At 38.3% G+C, this 16,625-nt stretch overlaps 1 protein-coding gene across 1 annotated transcript in view; it reads right to left on the bottom strand.

The window, feature by feature from the left end:
* Positions 1–15,136: 15,136 nt before the first annotated feature.
* LOC147172939 (poliovirus receptor homolog) overlaps positions 15,137–16,625 on the bottom strand; it is a 135,338-nt gene continuing 133,849 nt past the window's right edge. Inside the window, exon 10 of the mRNA XM_086077733.1 lies at positions 15,137–15,921. Coding sequence (XP_085933859.1) covers positions 15,700–15,921 — 222 coding nt within the window. The 3' untranslated portion in view covers positions 15,137–15,699. The remainder of the gene's footprint in view (positions 15,922–16,625) is intronic.

Genomic DNA, 16,625 nt, shown 5'->3' with positions numbered 1-16,625 from the left:
TAAAAAGTAGTCAGAATAAATCAAATCAATACTTGAGTAAAGAAAAGAGACCTGAAAAATCAGTTTGGATACGCCACTGGTTCTCATCTAGTACTCGTTGACACACAAGTGCACCACGCACGCTACATGCTGAGTCAAAATGAAGGCCATGGAGAACTTTTGGAAACGTATGTGACGTGAGGCGTGAGTCAGGGCTACGGATGGATGCCGAATGTCACAAGGTCTCAGTGTCAGGCGCCGCAGACTCACAGCGAGTACTGTGCTGTATTTAGAATCGTAGATACTGTCGTGTACGCCGCGCAGCAGGGATGGACAAAATATGGCTGCGCTTTCATCCGGACCGTCGGGCTTTTGATTTATTCAAGACTAATTTAGTTTTTTCTTTCCTTAGAATGAATCCTCATACATATTATGAAAAAAAGACGTTTTTTCATACCAAGATTTTTCCCACTCTTTTAACTCATTCACTGCCATTGACGGCTATAGACGTCAAAAATTAATTGGAACTATTTCTATTAATTTAACATTTTTTTTCCCACTTTTGTTAACAAGAGTAAGAAAAAATATTGTACATTTTGACCAGATATAACATTTGTGATTAATCATGAGTTAACTATTGAAGTCATGCGATTAATTACAATTTAAAAAAAAATAATTATCGCCTGACACCCTAATTTTAATAACCTTTTCTTTAAAAAAATATATATTATTAAAAAAAAAGATTATTATAAATGAGGTCGTCAGGCGATTAAATTGTTTCAATTTTAATTAATCACATTACTTTAATAGTTAACTCACGATTAATTTTTTTTTTTATATCTGTTCTAAATGTACAATAACAACTTTTTTTTAGGTTTTCATACTCTTGTTAAAAGTGGAAAAAATGTTAAACTAACAGAAATAGTTCAAATGAATTTTTGACGTCTAAAGCCGTCAATGGCAGTGAATGAGTTAGAATATTGCAGAAATATTTTTTTTATGTAAAACCTATCCTCACCGCTTCATCGGTTTTACCCGTTTTATAGTCGGATTTGAGCCTTTTTCCAATTAAACACTGATACATTCTTTCTCATGAAACAGCAAATGCTGTCAAGTGTCGGAGTGATGCAGGATGATGCCATTGTGCCGTTTTTCTACTACATAGAGAACATTTCTTGACTGAACCTGACATTGTCTTGAATGGGAAAATTCCTTGAAAAAGTGCAACACAATCTTAAAGCTAAAGGACAGCGTATTGTAAAAGAATAAAATGTTCTGCTTTTTTGTTGTAAGCCATATGGGACACAAAAATAAATTATTTTGATATATATATTTAAAAAACATAATTAATCATCAACTTAATCAGTGATCAGCATTTTTTTCTGCCATATATCGGAATCTACATCAGACTACGAAAATCCATAGTGGTCAGGGCCTAGTTCAGGTCGTAGGTCACATTAATAGTCCGTTTAAAATAATCCTATTCCACTAAACATTGCAAAGGCAGACTCCATTTTTTTTCATCGGCTCATATGCAAAATGCAGACTAGCACATAGAGTACTACTTGTCTACCATCCCTTTCCACACAAACCAGCAGCGACATGCCAAAAAAGAAGCTTGTCCACACTTGCACGGGCGGGCATACTTTTGATTAGAAAGGGCCGTTCGTATGGGAGTCAGCTGTGCGCGCTTGCGTGTGTGAAGGTGATCCTTGCTAATCCGCTTTTAGAAACGTCTGACATAATCTGTGCTTCACTCGCAACAGGGTTGGCAGCGGGGGAAGCGAGGAAGGCGGGGAAACGAGAGAGTGCAGGGGGGGGGGGTGGGGGGGGCAAAAACCCATCCTCGGGATCACGGGGGGATGGGTGATGAGGTTAAGAAGGATCGGTGAAAAGAAGAAAAAGGAGGGATGGAGAAATGACGAAGGAGTGAGTCAGGTGGGCGGTGACGGAAAATGTCTGCGGGTGTTAGCGTGGACCAAAGATAAGAACGCTGGATATAACTATGGCTGTGCTTCAAGTCATCCAAGTACCATCAGGCCGATGGAATGCACACTCGAAGTGGACCATGTCGCATGCGCACACACATTATGAAACAAGGGCACTTGAAAGGGGAAAGCTTGAATCAGCAGAAAAGGCACTTTTTCTGCCGGGTCATCGTTAAATCTGCATCTCCAACATTAGTTGCAGCAGGAACAGTCGAATGGCTTTCAGAATGAGAGCTGGATGAAAATGATCAAAGTGAAACACAATCAATATTTCATATCATGATGATAGTGGGCAAAACATTCCAAAGAATCTAAAAAAAATACACAAATATTTGACATAAAAATTCACAAATCTTAAAAAGTATTAGATTATACAAATACTATTAAATATATAAAACACAAATTTAAAAAAAGAAGAAAATATTAGGGGAAAAAACATTATGAAAGAAACACTATAATATATTGAAAAAAATGGAAAAATATGATTACAGAAAATTACAACATCAAATATTAATTATTATAATTAATATTCAATTAAAATATCCACAAATATGATCAGAAAATACAATTTTAAAACATCAGTGTCCCCTGTGCATAATTACTCTTATTTTTATTTTTACATTTGATACAGCTTTTGTATTTGATTGTCCAAGTGTACGTAGTTCTATGCTGTAAAATTTTCCACGTCCCTGCTGACTCTTAAACCTCCTCCCCCCCTCCCTCATCCTTGTCTGCTTGGTAGCTGTTCTTTCAGCACCGCCAGCAAAATTCTCCTCTCAACATTCCATAGGCAGAGCAGTGATTCCAAACCACTGTAGTATCCGTATTACGAGAAAGTTAAGATTGTCGGAGGAAATTTTGTGAAAATCCAGTCCGATTATTGCATGAAAAGTAATAATTTTGCTGAAGATAAAGTCACAATATGAAGGTAAAAGCATAATTCTTTCATCATTTAAGTTCCACAATGATGAGAAAACATAAAAACAAAAGAAAGAAAAAGTGGTAGCTTTACAATGGCGTCGTAACGTTTGCAAGACTAAAATGGTAACTTTCCGCTTTTTAATTTTTTTTTACAAAAGTAAAATTTGAACTTAATAGGGCATTTTCAAAAAAAGAGTTACTTCAAAAAATGGGACTGATAAATAAATTGTAGAGTTGTGGCTTTACAAAAAAAATGTTTTGTAACATTGTGATATTGAAGTGAAAATTTCAAGAAAAAATGCTTTACGAAAACAAAGCTACAATTCAACAGGAGAATGTCACAATTTTACCTCAAATAAAGTTTTTTTTAAAAACTGTTGGAAAGTTGTAGTTTTACAAGAACGATTCATAACGTTGCGCGATTAAAGCGGTAATTTTAGGAAAAAAGTTGAACTAAAACAAGGATGTAATTTAACTTGAACATTTCAGAATTTTACAAAAATAAAGTCAGAATATAGACAATTTTTTTTGTAGTTGTAGCATCACAAGAACGAAGCGAGAGTAAAGTGACAATTTTACGATTTCACAAAAAAAGGAGAAAAAAATCTTTTTAATGTTGTAAAATCTTAATTTACTTAAGTTTTCAGAAACCAAACAGGAATTTCAAAAAATCTGATTTTATTGTTGTAACATCATTTATTTTCTCTTGTAAGTGAACTTTTGAGTAACCCCTTAAGTACGAATGAATTTTGAGGATGACATTGTTGCCACTTGATTGACTCGCCAGCTGCTCTGGACATTAAACCAGGTTAGTAGGCTGAGGGCAAAATAGCTTTCCACTGCTATTATCGCTGAGCAGATTAACAGTGTTGCCCTTGCAACCTATTAAGCAAACATTAGACTGAGCAACGCTTTTTGTCTTTGGTGTGATTGTCCGTCGTCTTTTAGTTAATTCGGAGAAGCGGCTGCCGGGCCGGCCGGCTGCTTTTGGGGTCGGGGCTCATGTGTGCTTGGAGGCTGTTTGCTTCTCAGGTCTGCTGAGCTTGTAGTGTGTCACGATCACTTAGCATAAAGCAAAAGGAGAGCGAGTGCAGGCTGTCTGGAAGCAATGTCGCACGAGCCCTCGTTTTTCCTTGTGCAAATGCAAGCTGTGAGAAGTGAGAAGTGACGTGCAGAGGGCAGCCAGGGGTCCAAACGCCCAAAGGGCCAAGCATCGTCTCAGAGTAATTAAAATAATAGTTAGGGCCTGGGCAATTCATCGAAATGTAATCGAGATTTTTGTTTTCGGGTTCTCTCAATCTTAGAGAGAAAATGGAATCGAAAGAAAAATTATTCATGTGCCTTGACGAACGGTGCAATGTGTTTGAAAATTCCCAACATTATGAAAGGACCATTAATGCACAGTCATGGATTTATTTAGTTTTTTCATATATTTTTTAAAAATATTTTTGTTCCCCCCAAATCCCTGCCACGAAGTTTCCCCTCGTTGTTCCATTTTTACCAGTGTTTTTTTTTTAAATAATATTTTATATATAATAAATAAATAAATAAAATAATAATAATAATAATAATTTCCGATTTCCGCTTCCCTATTTCCAACAAATAGCAGGGGGTTGTATGTGGTTGTATAAATACTGTTATATATTGTTTTTATTAATCATGATTTCCATATCAATAAAAAAAAATTGTTTTATAAAAAATACGAACTGAAAGGAAATATTAGGATTTTTTTTTCCAATCAATACTATTAGAGGAAAATATATTAAGAATATAATAAAAACAAACTTTTTTTATTTTTATTTTTTTACTTTATTTTTACTTTTTTTTATTATTATTTATTATTTATTTATTTTATTTAAAAAAATAAATAATTAAAAAAATAACATTTTAAGTTACAAAATATTTGGAAAAAAATTGAAACTTTCCAAAGTAAAAAAACAACATTAACATAAAAAAAAATACACAAACAAAATTGGGTAAAAAAAATAATTATGTACCAAAATATCACCACCACTTGCACATGATTATTTACGATGAGCAACAAACTGCTGGATGCTTTTAACAGCATCTACATGCATGCGTGTGTGTACGTCTGTGTGCGCCACATACGTACGCTCGCTACTCGAGAAGCGACGGCAGCGTTGCTTCAATGGCGGCCATGTACTCATGTATGTGAGCAGGAAGCGGCCCTTTAATACCTGCCATCCAATCACGCGGCGGCCAGGGGGATGCTGGGAGCCCGCCGTCCTTGGGAGTAACCTTGCAGGGAAGCTAGCAGGGGGGGGGGGGGGGGGGGATTGAGAGGGTGTATGCCTCGGACAAGAAAAGACACCATATATAATATACATATTGTATATAGATTACATAATACACATACGGTATATACATACACTGTATATATAACACATATACAGTACAGTATACTATATATACACACAGTATATACATATATGTATTATATGTATACAGTAGATGAGATGCAGGAGACGCATGAATGAGAGCAAGCGAGATAAGTGAAGTACGCTAAGAGGATTTAAAGTTCAGCCACTCCTCGCTGTCTGTTCCCTCCGCGGCTGTCCTCTAACACTGCAGCAGAACTTCTCCGAAACCAGGATAAGATCATGTAGCACTAAGTCGATCAAAATCATCATACATGCTTGACTCATTGGCCAAACCGGGGGGGGTAAAGGAGCGCACGCTGTCGCAATCAACACGCGTCACAGATGTGAAGCAAGAACAATCGTCAGCACGATTCAAGCTTACATTTCAGCGGCGGTTCTTGGGGAGGGGCAGGGTGGGGTTTGCAGCCCCTTTAACGGGAAGCTGTCATTGTTTATGTATTTTTATTTTTATGTATTTTTAATGAGAAAAAGTCTTCATTACAAGTTCAACCCTATTCTACATTCTATTTAACAATATTTTTTAATGTTCTAAGTGTACAACAGATTTCCACCATTGAATGACTGCTCTGTATTAAATACGCACCCACCATGTTGCGACTGTACATCGGATATGAAACATACAGTGAGAATGACTGACAGGTCATCTCCATAAGGGAAACATTTATCCTTGAGCAGATATGGAGGGCGCTGCCCCCGTCATGGCCGCACATGTCAGAAGACCCTGAAGAGTGAAGGTCGCCGTGGCGACGACAAGACCCCCCCTTACCTCCCCCTCCCTATTCATTTCACTCCTTGTCGCATTGCTCATCTGTCATACGCCGCAACGCACACACACGCGCGGACGGACGCACGCACGCATCATAATTGGTACGTAATGAAACATCCACTGACTGTCTGCGATAGTTGAAAGAAAATAAGCAGTATGACTCAACACTACTATTTTTGTATTTATAAATGAAGAGCGTCCGTGCAGCTGAATGTCGGCCGACAAATTAGGCCGCCCACAGCGTGTCGGCTCCTGGCTTCTCCTGACTGAAAACACGTCAACAATAAGAAGAATGACCAAAAAAAAGCCGTCAATTGAAAGTGTGGTCCAATAAGTTTAAATGTGTTTAAAGTGCGTGTAAAGGATACAACTATATATTTTTAAACGATATGGTCTCCCTATGTTGTAGATTTTCCCCTATTTTGAGTGGTATGCGATAACACATAGCCGACGCTATCATCTAATTAATAAAATCATATGACTTGGCCCTTTTGGTGTGCGTCTTTCTATCGCTTGGTTCTTTCCTCTCTCCTCCTTCTTCCCTTAAGAGTCTATTTTTAGCTCCCACTCCACGTCTTATCGGCCTACATATTTGCATCTTCCATATGCGCACGGCGGACATCTTGTGCAGTGCGCGAAGCGATGAGTAAGGTGGAGGCGATGATGAGCACCGACACCCCAGCGGCTGACTGGCTAATCTCCCCCCCCCCCCCACCCACACACACACACCTTCCCCCGCCAACACTACCCCCACCACCGCTGTCCTCTGAGCCATCCCATGATGCTCAGAGGAAGGCGAGCTCCCAAGGTTATATATGCCAACACGCATGGAGGGGGCACGCCATGTGCATACACGCACACTTATCCTTGACAAAGCTCGGGGATGGGGGGGGTAACATTTGCATTTAAAGTGCGACACATGTTACGGCGTCACATATGGGAGGTCATCCGGTAGCATCACAAAAAGCAAGATGAGCGACACGCAAGGACACAACGCGTGCGTGGCCCTGAACCCATCACACCTTTTCATTTTTTTAATAACATTTCACTGATCATTTTCAGTCAGTGTTCTATATTTTATTTATTTATTTTGGTATTAAACTATTATTTTTATGATTTTTGTCTTCGTATTTAGTTGTTTTGTTTAGGATTTATTATTATTATTTTTTTTTTACAATAATATGTTTTATGCACCCCCACTAGTCTAAACACGGCATTGTGATTAATATTTGTGTTTTTGGAATTGATGAACTAAGCAGCAAAATCCACCTATCTCATGAAGCGGCCATTTTGCCACTTGCTGTCGACTGAAAATAACATCACAGATGACATCACAGTACTCAAGTAACAGCCAATCACGGCTCAGCTCTTTAATGTCACATGACTAAATCCAGATAATAGGTGATGTTTGTTTTTGGACTGCTCACTCTGTTACGTAAAAATGTATTGCATTTTCTAAACAAAAAATATTAATTATATTTAATTTTATTCATATAGTTATTCATATATAAATGGGAGTCAACCCCCCAAAATATTTTTTGACAATAATAGGTTCTATGCAGCCCCACTGGTCTAAATATGGTATTCTGGTTAATATTGTGTTAGTGGAATATGAGTTAAGAAGCAAAATCCAGCCGTTTTTATCCATCTCAGGGGGCGGCCATTTTGCCACTTGCTGTCGACTGAAGATGACATCACAGTTGCGCAGGTCTCTCAAGTAACAACCAACCACAGTGCAGCTTGAGAAAACAGGTGAGCTCTGATTGCTTGTTGCCTGGGCAACATGGATGTCATCTTCAGTTGACAGCAAGTTGCAAAATGGCCGCCCCCTGAGATGCATTAAAAACGACTGGATTTTGCTTCATAACTCATATTCCAAAAATGTCATATTAATCAGAATGTCACGTTTAGACCAGTCAGGTCAAATATAACATATTATTGTCAAGAAATGTTTACGTTCGACTTCCACTTTAACCCATTCACTGCCATTGACGGCTAGAGACGTCCAAAATTCATTTGAACTATTTCTATTAGTTGAACATTTTTTTTCCACTTTTGTTAATAAGAGTATGAAAACCTAGAAAAAAATTATTGTACATTTAGAACAGATTTAAAATTTGTGATTAATCGTGAGTTAACTATTGAAGTCATGCGATTAATTAATTAATTGATGCCCCTCATTTTTATTAATATTTTCTTTAAAAAAAAGATTGTTAAAAAAAAGTCTAGGATTTCATTCTCTTGTTAACAAAAGAGTGGGAAAAAATGTTTAACTAATAGAAATAGTTAAAATTATTTTTTGACGGTTATAGGCGTCAATGGCAGTGAATGAGTTAATACATCCTATACGAAGCCCCTAACGTGACAAGGGGGGGGGGGGGGGGGGGATAAGTGAAATAAATTGTGGCCGTATTAAAGAGCAAAGTAGCACATGCAGTAATTGCATGTCTCCTCCCCAGATAACCCACAATGCAACAGTGCAAGTCTGCAGCGTCCAGCTGTTCACAGCCGCTGTATTAGCCACATTATTGTGCCCGGGGACACGCTCAGTGGCTGAGCTCAATTAGGATTAAGTTGTGGTGTATTAAAATAGACCTGCAGAGTGGACTGCCGACGCCAAAAGGTTAATCTCGATCTGCGTGACACACAATCAGGACGGGTTTTATAATCACAGGGGATGCTATTTTGTCCTTGGAATATTTCCTGTGAGGACATGTGGACTTCTAAAAATAAGAATCCAATGAGCGCCACTGAAAAACAAAAAAAAAATGAAGCCTTTAGAAATACTGATGTACTGGAATTCACCTCCCAAGCTCACAACTTAAATGTTAAATAAAGTACCTCCCATCTGCCTACAATACAATGAATGACCTTTCTCGGTTCATAAGCGATTACACAAACAGCTACTGCATGTACCAGACAACTGACCCAAATAGCTCCCTCCTAAACCACAACCTTCAATACCTAGTAATTTACATGCCTATCCAAAGAACTCACCTGCCAACCGAACAACTTAACAACAAACCAATTACTGTCAGAGAAACAATTATTTGAAGGACTACTTTTTTACTTTTACTTGAGTCATTTGATTCTAAAGGGACAGTTTTCTTACTTGAGCATTTTGAGCGACTGACCCCTGACAGGAAGTAGCGTCTTTGTCTTAGAAAATGTCGGAAATAAAACGAGTATTATTATGAACCACAGCTACAGTATACTGATCACCTGGTTACGCATTTCTTGCTAGCTTTAACTCATCATTGGTAGTTCTGGATCAAAGTCTTGACCCTATCTGGGTATAAATAACCCAACCTTGGCTTGTATCACAGTATTTGACCCAAGTTGGCTTTTATTTTTACCCAGGAAAAGCATATGATGTGTTTCACAGTGGGTGAAAAAGCAGAAACCCCCTCGTTTAAGTGAGTAGCGTTGCGGCAAAAATTTGTAGAGTAGAAAATCGAGACTTGTGTACGCTGATAGGAAGAGTGAGGCCGTTAATCAGTGATTTCTTTTTTTCCCTGTGCTGTTATTTAGGCATTTCCTGGCAGCCAATGGAATATATTAGTGTGTTTGTATGCGTGTGTGTGTGCGTGTGTGTGTGTGTGCGGATGAGTCAACACGTTTGCACTTGTGCCCAGAAATGTGATACAGGATTAAAATGAAAGGAGTGCCGATGATGATGATGATGATGATGATGATGATGATGATGATGATGGTAAAGAAGCAAGCCATGGGAAGAGAAACGCATACAAAAAAAAGAGGGAAAAAATGACAAAACGTGCCAAATAAAGGTAGATGTCAAATTAATTGTTTTGGATGACTGTGTTTGAGTGGGTTTTGTCTGGGTCAGAAACTAAACACTAAAAGGGAGCCACGAGGCAGCTTCACAAAAAGGCAACTTGAGCTTTTGTCATCAAATATTCATCATTTCAAACCCTCCGGCAATTTTACTGCTTGCCGAAAACATACGTTGCTGCATGGGGAGAAAAAGGCAAACACAAGCATACAAACCTGCAAAATGTATGGAAATGTTATGGACTTTTTAAATAAAAAGTGTTATGAGACCGTATACTATATATTTACCTGCATACAGTGTAAGATGAAGAAAAAATGGAAATATAGTTATTATATATGTATAACAAAGAACTATCTTTTTTTCAACCTTAAAAACAACACAAATATTTTTTTGTCTTACACAAAGTTCAGCATTTCAAGATTACTACTTTTTTACTGACAAAAACTTGTTTAAAAAAATACACAAGATAAAAGTATCATATTACATTCATTAAGTATAATCTATAAACATAATATTGTATCATTTCTTATTTGGGATTAAATTGAATTTTTTGAATTTGGGGAAAAATATGAAAATTAGGCAATACATACTGTTTGTTGGACCTAATTAAAAATAATTAGATAAAAATTGTTATTTAAATATACTAATACCATTAATAATTTTTCTTCAAGTAAACAGTATTCAAATAAAATATTATCATACAAAAAATTATATACATTTAGAAATACAAACTTTTTGCTGGATGAATTATGCAAGATATCTAATTGGAAAGTTTCTTTGTAGCCAAAAGACAACGTTTTTTTCTTCTTTTTTTTCTTTTTTGGGGGGAATAATTTTTCAGATTGTGTGTTGTTGAGATAATAACTGAATGGTGTAAACTGCATTACTCTAATTTAAATCTTTATTCACTAGAATTTTTATAGGAGATCACAACCGGTTTTAGTTTTTCCATCACAAAAAAAACAACAACTATTTTCTCCGGAAACCATCATCTGATTTTCAAACTTCTTGTGGCCATTTCAATCATGCTCAGCATTTTTCAAAGACTGTCATTGTTGGGGATTCTTGTCACATAGTTTCAAAGTGTTTGGGGGGAAATGCGATATTTTGTCGTGGGCCCAATGAAATTCAAATCCCAGAACAAACTAACGTGTTTTTATTTTGTATTTTTTAGTCAAATCCAGGTCCTTCCGCAGACCCTGTTGTGGGTATGTTATGTTTCCTGGCACCCTTGGACAAAAAAAAAAAAACGGTTTTGTACCGCCTCGGGCCATGTTCAGGCCTGCAATATTGGATAACACGGTGGTAACTTAATCTGATCACTAATGTGTGCTGTGCGTTCTCTTCTTAATTATAGGTTGCTTTATGATAATCACGCTGACGTTTGATTGACACTGCGGGACAGGTACTCATTTACAATATGATCATTAATTATCAGGGTTGTAGTTTGCTGCCCCTTCTTTTGTTTTGATCATCTGATCCTTCTTCAACACTCTTTCAGGGTGAGGGCGTTTTCTCGACAGCATCACTCACCGCATTGCTGGCCTCTTGTTCTCCTCTCATACATTGCGTCCTTCTGGCCTGGTGTTTGCACACATAGTGGAGACGTGATGAAACGGGCAGTGAAAAAAAAGAGAAAGGCAAAGAGGTTAGATTGATGGCGGGGAGCAAATTTATGGCTCAGTGAATTTTTAGACTCATGCTACTGTTAGCGACTGTTAGCCAAGACCGTACAAAGAAAAAAACACAAAACATGCTAATAGAAAATTAATGCAATACTTGATGCTAATAGCCACAGTTTGTTAAAAATAAACACCAAAAATATTGAAAATATTGACTATATTAGTAGCTTAAACTCTACTCAAAGAGTCCAAACTATGATCCAGAAGTACTTTAACCTCACGACATTTTAGCTCCACAAACCACAAAGCAAGTGTCAAGATATACTATATTCAGTTGTTTATGACTTTTTCCAACTAATTATACTACCTTCCATCAAAATGTATATTTGTAATGCTGAAGCACAGTCTAAGAAAAAAATTATTTATTTGAAGTCTGTACTCACCATTCCTTACCATTTACATAGATACTGTGTTTCTCTAAATTACATTAATTTCATGTTGAAAATGGCTTTATATTAGTATTAGCTTAGCAATATTTGTTTTGACTTAAGCTAAAACAGCAGCTAAGATCGAAGTTAGCTTACCTTTAGCCTGTGGTATGCTTCCTCACGTTGTCATACCAAGTGGGAAGTGCTTCACTTAATTTGTTTGCACATAGACCAATCGTCCGCTAACGTACAGCTAAAGACACCAAACTCAAATGAAAGAAAGTCAATGTAATATAAAATTAAAAAGAAATGAGGAAAATGTATTTAAAAGTGTTGGCAAAAGCCTGAATAACTGCTCTTTTAATACCAAGTGAGCCGAGAACTGATGTGAGATGACTAGCTAATATAATATTAGCTAAAACTAGCTAAAACTCAGGGTTAATAATCTAATAACTTGTTTTATGTATGATTTAGAGGATTCTTTATTTTAGCTTAAGCACAGCAAAAGGCTATGTTTTTTTTTTTTTAAGTAAAATTGTTTGATGCAGATACAGAAAGTCTATCAGACTATCAGCGCGCTAGTTAGCTTGCGGTTAGCTGGTTCTGCGCTAATTTCTTCCCATTGTTACATCACAAGCAAGTGTGCCTTTGTTTACTTTCAACTCCATTAATATTAGTCAGATGTTCTCTGATCATTCACCAGTTTTTTTTTTGCCATCTGTAGTTAACTTGTAATCAATTTCACTCATTTCTAATAAGTCACAGCGTTACTTTGACTTTCGAGGGTGAGTTTCGCGTGTTACAATCTGTCGCTCAGCTGTTGTTGTTTTTTTGCAGCAGATAGCGGCAGTCAATCTTTTTTCAACTTCACTGTATCGTGGACACTCGTTCAGTGATAGAAACACCTCACATACATATTTCATTGGTATTGTTTATAAAGTTTTGAAAAACAACCCCCACGATAAGCAGCGATTACGCTGACCTAAGCAAGGCCGTGTTGAGCAGCCACCCGCAAACATTCCACTGGGTTCTGATAAAACTGCTACTTAACCAGTCGCAAGGTCATCCAAGGTCATCGGCGGGGTCCTGGGCCTTATCTGGCTCAAGCAGGGCTGTATTTAGAAACGCGTGTGTGTGTGCACGTGTGAGTGTACTCACCAACCAAGCGATCAGCACACACCCAAACATGCTCATCACCGTCATACACATGATTATTATGGATCCATCATGTTTTGTTTGTTGTCTGGTGGAGATCAACTCGCTAATTCCGCCAAGCAGCTACTTTTAAGGACGTCTTTCCATCCTCCCTCGTGTCCAGTCACACAGTTCTCTCAATCCTTTCTCCTTCTTCTTCTTCTTCTCTCCTGCCTCTATTTTTAACCGGCTTAGAAGCAAGCGGATGTTTATTCCCGGCCTTCGCCGGTTACCTGCCTTGCAAATCAGTCGGTTAATCTCGTCATGCGGTCATGAATGCCTAGAATTTTCTTGACAGGCATAAAGCAAATTTCATCTTCAAGCAGTGTTGAATGGGCCCTGCTGCTGGCACACCTTTTTTTTTTTTCCCCATCGTGAATCTACAAAACAATCTTCAAATTTCGCGCACGTACGCCATGCTTTGCTGACAATAATCTCGCAAATAAAAATGCTCGCAAGTTAGCGCCCATCTGTCTAGAAAACCTGCTTCCGATTTGCTCGAATGCACACGTAGAAGTTCGACAACGTAAGCGCCTTGGAATTTGCCCAAAATGGCTGCCTCGCACACAAAACTTCTGCTCAATTTCTGACTTTAATTTCTGCCTTCTGTTAAGACAGATTCGTCCACCCAATTTCATCAAACTGTGAAACTCGTGTTTGTGTGCTGGAGTGAAAGTGGGGGTAAAAAAAAATATATTAAAAAAATGGAGCAATGAAGCTATTGTAATATCCTAGCAATGGACTTCAGCCATTTTTCAAACAGGAATTTCAAACACACAAATACACACAACAGCTGTAGGTTACAACTCACACCCAGATGTGCAGACTTACTGTACTTGGCCGCGCCCGCTCATGTCACACATCCAACACATAAATACTACAGTACATTGAGTACTTAGTCGTGAATTTATCATGTTAAATTGTGTTTGTATACATTCAATACAGTACTATTTCTCATTATTAAATCCACGTAACAGAAAATTTGGCGTGTAGGAAGCTTATCTTTTTGCAGGTACACACCTGACCAAGACCGCGTGGAAGATATGTAAGCCTCCATTTTGGTGCAGTCGGTCTCCACGCAGGAAATGAACCACGCTGGTCTAAAAATGGCAGTTTTTCATGTCATCGGAGGATGTGCAGTTTAAGGTGGAACAAGATGATGAGTCAGACAAGACAAGACTTGACAAGAGGTGCTTTTCATTGGACCACAACCATATTCAGCTTTTGACTAAAGCCCCTTAATAAAGACAGCTGATGTCCTTTTGTATTTTAAAGTTCATAATTAGTGAACAACACATCTTTCTTTAGTAAATGTCTTCTACATTAGCGTCAAGCGCCAAAGCGTCGTATTTTAGATCCACACTGCCACCGGCTGGACGAATTGTAGAATTACAGTTCTCTTTATGATTTGGCTTTGCGCTAGTAAGCTACCACAGGTGATTTTAAAACAATCAACGGGTTATTGAGAGATTTACAGATTTAAAACTAGACGTTCCCCAAAAATATGACATTTCATATTTAGAAATAACAGCCAGTAGACAACGATTCTCCCAAACCTAGAGTCTTTCAAGTTATTGATAGAACTTTATCTTTTACAATTACTGGTAAAGTATACAAGTTAGCATTAGCTGGCAAGCTAACGCTAACCAAAGCTAACCATAGCTTATTGCGCTTATTGTGGTTGTTAAATATGGACGGCACCAAGGCTAGTAAAATACATCAAGCTTCAGAGAAGATACATTATCTGAACGTAAAAAGTGCTGCACTAATGGTTCCACTTCACCATAAAAAGAAAGAAAGTAGTCACGCAGCGCAAAGCAGGTGCCGGTACCAGGTCAATAATAACAGCAGGAATCACAATCAAATTGAGCAAATTCCAGAAGGCGGGTCTTTCCCAACCCAATAGTGGTGTAACTGTAACCAAATGCCATTTATTTGCCAAACCCTTCAAATTAAAGCTGCGCTTCTTTATCGTTTTAATTTAAATTCACAAGATTGGTGAATAAAAGATAATGTTTCTATACAAAAAAAACGCATTACACGGTGTTTACATTTTTTTAATTTATTGAATCAACAAAACCTGTCAATCAAAGAGATCACTTCATTTGATCTTTTTATAAAAAAAAATAAAAGATGATTTCACAACATCGGCAACACGTTAGCGGAGTCGGGCAAAACCTTCAAATGATTGACCCATTTAATCAGTACAGTAGCATGCACGGTTGACTTTCAAAAGAGAATTAATCCGTCACTACAGTGGTGGAGATTGTATCGGATTTCAACGCAGTAATCCAGATTTGCCCCACAATCCATGTCATCGTGATGCTAGTTAAACGAAATAGCTATGTACTAAAAAAAATAAAAAATAAAATGAAGTAACAGATACCAAGGAGAAACAAAATGATCAACTCCATTACTTTCATTCACTCTGATGTAACATCAACAAGTTATGACATCTACAGTACAGTTAAAATCCCCAATGTCCACCCTAAAAAAAAAGACATTTTGTACTTTTGCTGGCTCAAAATGGTGAAATAAAAGATAAGATCACACAAGTCACATACACGCGCACGCACACACACATTCCTGTACAGTGGCACTCACGCTTACACAAACATGGCAGGAGACACGAAGCTGTCCCCGCGGCCGACGTTGGTACCCAGCCGGGACTCGTGGGGCTCGTTCCTGCTGTGCTCGTAGAACGGCGGCGCTTCGCTGTTGCCGGGGTCGTCCCACCCGGAGGGCGCGGCGGCGTAGTAGTGCACCCGCGCCCCCTCGCCGCCGCCGCCGTTGTCATCGCCGCCCTCGTCGTTCGGAGCATCCAGGTCCTGCAAGGGAAAGGAAAGCTGTCACTGTTGAGGATGGTGACTCGTGGGAAGGAAGGCTGCCTCGCAGTCAAAGGTTCTGGGTTCAAATCTTGATTGTTATGCATGGGCTTTTCTCTGTGTTCTACTTTTCCTTCTGCAATCCATATCAGGCTCATTGAAGACTTTTCAGAACACCCCTGCAATATGTGAAATCCACCATATTTAAATACTCCCTAAAGCCATTGCTTTCAGATGGTGGAAAAAGTAGGATTAAAGAGGATGTAATGTTCAATAACGTTTAGCAAAACCAGAGGTCGAAAAATAAAGTCCAGAAAGTAAAAACCCTGCCACAGTTTGGGTTTAGCGCCAGGTGCTAGCTAGCTAGCTATTTCTCTAGCTAAGCTCCCATGGTGCTCGTTTACCTGCTAGGGAGCTAGCTAGCTAGATAGCATCAGGGGTTAAAGCCAAACTGTGGCAGGGTTTTTACTTTCTGGACCTGGATTTGCCACCTCTTTTGTTTTCATTCTTCATCTTTCTCTTTCAAATGTACACAGTGGCAAATAAAATACTGTGCTACCATCTAGTGGCCAACAGTGGAATTATAGCTAAAATAAATGGGAGGCAGAATAAGATAGTTCTAAATTATCCCATGGTGCTTGTTTACCTGCTAGGGAGCTAGCTTCCTAGCTAGCATCAGGGGCTTAAGCCAAACTGTGGCAGGGTTT

This window comes from Leptonotus elevatus, chromosome 6 (assembly GCF_054856555.1).
Source record: "Leptonotus elevatus isolate MCC_2025b chromosome 6, RoL_Lele_1.0, whole genome shotgun sequence".
Lineage (NCBI taxonomy): Eukaryota > Metazoa > Chordata > Actinopteri > Syngnathiformes > Syngnathidae > Leptonotus > Leptonotus elevatus.
This window is presented reverse-complemented; position numbering and strand designations above follow the sequence as displayed.